Raw genomic sequence first — 4852 nt, forward strand, 5'->3', positions numbered from 1 at the left:
ATAAAAAAAAAATTGATGTTTAAACTATATGTACCTTGAGACAATTGTAACACGTAAATGTACGTATGCATATGTTTATTAAATTATGTTTAAAGCACCAACGTTGTGCATGTGAATAGTGCAAAGCCCAAAAGTGCACTTTTAAGAAATTGAGAGAGTAATACTTAATATTTTGAATATGGTGTTATGTAGAAATATAAATTAAGTATTGAAAAGTAAAAATTTCTTTAAAATTAACACTTACCATTTTTTTCCAGTGCAAATTAAATGTATCTAAAAACAGATATGATTGTCTTTATGTAAAAATAATAAATCATTTTTTTCAAATATTTGCTATTATTTCGCAAAATATATAAATATAATAGAAGAGAAGTAATATTATAAACAATTATAAAAATAGTTTATGAATATGTTATGATACATTCATCATTTGTCTCATAATGTTACAATTTCATTACTATATTCTGTATAGTTAAAGTTGTTGAAAACTTAAGATTTTAAAAAGTGAAGGCGACAGTTAATTAAATAGGAGTATTAGAAGTATGCCTAAAAGACACATAGAAATAGTGTATGCCATTTCAAGATATATAATTTGAAGATCACTATTTATGACTAATACTTGTATGATTTCTTAGTGATATAAGTGATTACTTTTAAGAGATAGCCTATCAAGTTAGATAACATGCTTGCTCCAAAATTGCACATGAAAACATAATTTTAAAAAAATAAAACAAAACAGTCACATTTGTTATCTTATCACTAGTCAACATCATGTGTTGGAGAAAGCAGAACTGTTTTGCTTGTCTAAACATTCAATAGTTTTCCAGATGGAGTAACTAAATATGCAGGGCACAACTTCTATAAGCTAAACACTTCACATATAAACAGAAATAGAATTAAAACGAAATACTTTTATATTATGATATAATAATTAAAAACCAAAAATAAAATAAAATAAATAAAGAGGACAACCACCTTGATCTTTAATTCTACACCTTAATCATTGAGATTATCCCCTAAATCATAGCCATATTTCCGGTTTAATGATGGATATAAGATATGCACAAAATGAAACAAAAAAAGTCTAGATAAAAACCAATAATTTCCTACTAAAAATGATGACTTCTGAGTAATCATTAATAAGCATATTATAATCAAACAACATTCAAATAATATACATACACTAATTAATTAATTAATAAAAGCTTAAGTTAGACTAATTACTTGCATACCCAAACTGATGATGTTGTCCTTCCAATAGTATTGCTCAAATCCCATTGCCTCTCTAGCTAGCTAGCTAGCACTCTCAACTTTCCTACAAATCAAATTAGAAAATTTCATAATTAAAAAAAAAAAAAAAAAAAAAACTAGTCATCATCTTCATCTCCATCCCAAACTCTGCCTAGCTTGCTAATTAATTAGTCACTCAAAATTAAAAGAAAAATTAAGCACACTGATTTCCACCCTTGTTGAGCTTCAACCCATAATTAGTACTATCCCAACCAAGGCTGCCCTCGCCGTCGCCGAGAAAAAACCTCAGGCAGCTATCATTCATCACACCACCACCAGCACCAACAGTACTACTACTAGCATTAGCATTAGCATTAGCATTAGCATTGGAGTTATGAGACGAAGGCGACGAAGATGATCCCTCATTAAGTTGAAGCCTAGGCTCATTAATCTCACAATTATTACTAAAACCTCCTAATCCCATGTGATTCATGTATAATATTCCACCTCCCTTATGATTACAATTACTATTATTAGTATTATTATTAGTACTAGTGTTGTTTTTATGATTACTAACCTCTCCATAATTCTCCTTCCTTTTCTTGTTACCATCATCCCTAATAATAATGTTGTTGTCCTTCTCTTGAAAATACTTGTTAAGACTATCCCATTTTTCCTTGCATACACTTGCACTCCTATCATACCCCAAATAAGCCATCTTTGCAGCAATATCTTCCCACAAAACCTCCTCTGAGAACCCACATTGTTGAAACCTCGATTCCATGCTCGTTCGAAGTTGTATAAGCCTCGTCACCTCCGTCTCTAGCCATTGATGATGGGTGTTATCATGGATCCCTACGCGGCAATGATGTTCATTGCCGCGATGGTGGTGGTGGTTGCGATGATCAATATCACTAACAACCTCTTTCTCCCTAGTGTTGGTTAGCTTCTCTAAGGCTGTCATAAGGGCTGAGTCCCGGGCCTCGATCCAAGCCCGTTCACTAGTCCAAAACTTATGTTCCCTCTCCATTCTTTCGGCTTCTTGCTTCCTCCACTCTTCCTCCCTTTCCATCCTCTCTCTTTCTCTACTATCCAAAGTTTTCATCATCTTCTCGAGCCAAGCTTCTTGCTTCTCCATAATCTTCCTCATTTGATAGTCAATAAACTCCTTCACTTTCGCCTTCCAATTCCGCTTCCCTCTCTTCTTTTTCTTAGATTCATCACTTTCTATCGAACCCCCTACCTCATTATCCGAGGATGAGGTCTCATAGTCCGAGGAGTTCGAGAGGCTTACACTCGTAGGCCGGTGTAGTTTCGATGATGGGACTAAAGTCTCCTGAGTGGTGTGGAAGTGAGGGACCATGTTTCCGGCTATATGATGATGCGTGTCCGGAGTTGAAGTCATTGGATGATGATGCTGGGAATTGTGCTCACCATAGAGCGCCTCGAGTTGCCGGAAAAATCTATAGTGTTTACCGTCTTGTCTACCGGCTTTCCCTTCCTTAGTCTTCTTGTAATACTTGTACAAATTCTCGAACTTTTCCCTGCATTTCTTCCCCGTTCTTTGATATCCATGCTCCTCGGACATAATCCTACAACAATCATTCAATAATCTATTGTTTTAACATCTATCATTAGCATTTAAAATAAAGCATGTTATTATATGAAATCACCTAAAAGTAACAAAAAATTTTCCATGGGGTCAAATCAAATAAAATTGCTACATACCTCTATCGAAAATTAATTGAAACATTGACGACAGTGTAAGATGAACTAGATAGCAATGTGACAATTAAATCCAAATTAAATAGAGATCGTGATAGTCCGTGGTGAATTAAAGGGGAGAAATTGAAGTATATATTGAACTAAAGATTTTAAAATATTTTTGATGGGAATATTTTATTAGGTGAAATGTGTGTATAAGTGACAGACCAAATACACACAACTAAATAATATAATGATTTTGTTTTTGTAAGTACAATAAAGAATAATTTGGGAAATGTGAAAAACCCTAGCTTTGATTTTTGAGATATAAATTGACGAAAATGAAAGGGGATGAAATCAACTTAACAGCCTAGTTTACTGACTGAATTCTACTCATTACTATTATTTAAATTAGTTTTTGAGGACCACAATTTTATTCAAAAAATTCTGTTTGATAAATTTTACTTGTCATTTTCATAGAAAATCAGTTCTACCAAAAACTGCTAGTAAACACTGAAAAATGAATTTCAAAAAATTTAGCAAAAATTTGGCAAATATTTAAGCTTGAAAATAAGCTTGTTATTAGCTTGAGTATATAAAGCCAGCTGCTTTGCAAATATAAGTAAAATCAAATAGTACTATTGTAGAAAGTATTTTTTCTTTTTAATAAATATTAAATTTTGATTATTATAAAAAAAAAAAAAAAAGAAGAGAGTTGTTACTATACCTAGCAACTTCATCCCAAAGAGGGCCTTTCTGATTAGCTTCCTTAAACTTATGATCAAGCCGAGATCGGATCTCGAGAAGTGTTAATGTTTCTTGTCTCGGCCACCTCGCAGCACCACCATCGCCGACATCGAATCCACCCAAATGATTAGCAGCAGCAGTAGCAGCAGTTGTAGTAGACTCGGGATTAAAGTGTCCGGGATGATGATGAGTATTATTATTATTATGGTGCAGCATGTCTGACATGCTTCGGCCCATCACCACCATCTCGTACTGCTGATGCTGTTGCTGAGGAGTGTGGTGTTGAGCAGCAGCAGCAACAGCAGTAATAGGGGGCGATAGACCCCGATGGTTGTGATGGGCCGAAAAGAGGTCGGAGGATGGAGGAAGCGACGGGGGTGGTTGTTGTACCGGAAAAGGCGGGAATTGAGTGACCGTAGCAGCTCGGCTAATAAACTGACGTAGATCTGATATACCATATTGGTCTTCCATTTCCATGGATCTTTGATTTTTATGAGAGAGAAAACAATAAAATTTAGAGAAATAACAAGCGAGAGTAGCGGATCATGTCCTTCACTTGAAGGGTTATGGACCCTTATGGTGGTGGTGGGACTTAACAGAGAAAAGACGGTGGGACCTTTTTTTTTCCTCCTTTAATTTGTTGGTTAATGTTTCATTTATTTAGTTGATGTTTGCCAAGGAACAAAGTTAACGCGACGAACCGACGACTAATCCAATTTTCAATAAGTAAAATCCGCACAAATTAAATCATCTCGATAGCTTTATTCTTCTCAATAATGTAAAATTCATCGTCTTAATGTTGTATCTTACCGGTACTCCTTTGTATTTAATTTTTTAAATGTAAAATATTACTCTTATGCACATAGGTCGATGCAAAACTTTAATTATTAATAACTTTAATTAGCAATTAGTAACAATTTGAATATTATTACTAATACTCCAATTTGAATATTATTACTAATACTCCGTATTAGTTAAAGTGAATTAAATGAATAATGTAAAAATTGAAAACGTTTCACTTAAAAAAAAATACGGACAATATTAAAAGTTAAATAAATTAAAACGAGATTCCACACAAGTGACATAATTACTCCCTCCGTTTTTAAATACTTGCTTCATTTCTCCATGTGCAGAATTTTAGAAGAAATTTGGGAAAGTAATAAAATATAGA

General features: G+C 33.6%; 1 protein-coding gene across 1 annotated transcript; it reads right to left on the reverse strand.

Moving 5' to 3' along the window:
* Positions 1-1219: 1219 nt before the first annotated feature.
* LOC145572504 (trihelix transcription factor PTL-like) lies at positions 1220-4158 on the reverse strand. Its single transcript, XM_081631474.1, has 2 exons — positions 3662-4158; positions 1220-2822 (listed from the first exon to the last, which is right to left on the reverse strand). Exons 1-2 carry the CDS (start codon positions 4156-4158, stop codon positions 1445-1447), a joined length of 1875 nt encoding a protein of 624 aa, XP_081487600.1. The 3' UTR covers positions 1220-1444.
* Positions 4159-4852: the final 694 nt, after the last annotated feature.

Source organism: Chenopodium album, chromosome 12 (assembly GCF_948465745.1).
Source record: "Chenopodium album chromosome 12, dcCheAlbu1.1, whole genome shotgun sequence".
Classification (NCBI taxonomy): Eukaryota; Viridiplantae; Streptophyta; class Magnoliopsida; order Caryophyllales; family Amaranthaceae; genus Chenopodium; species Chenopodium album.

Excerpts from the sequence above, each read along its gene's own strand:
- LOC145572504 (XM_081631474.1), bottom strand. The coding sequence starts at position 4,158 with ATGGAAATGGAAGACCAATATGGTATATCAGATCTACGTCAGTTTATT. Across the intron at positions 2,823-3,661 it reads CTTTGGGATGAAGTTGCTAG|GATTATGTCCGAGGAGCATG; the intron begins GTATAGTAACAA and ends TGATTGTTGTAG.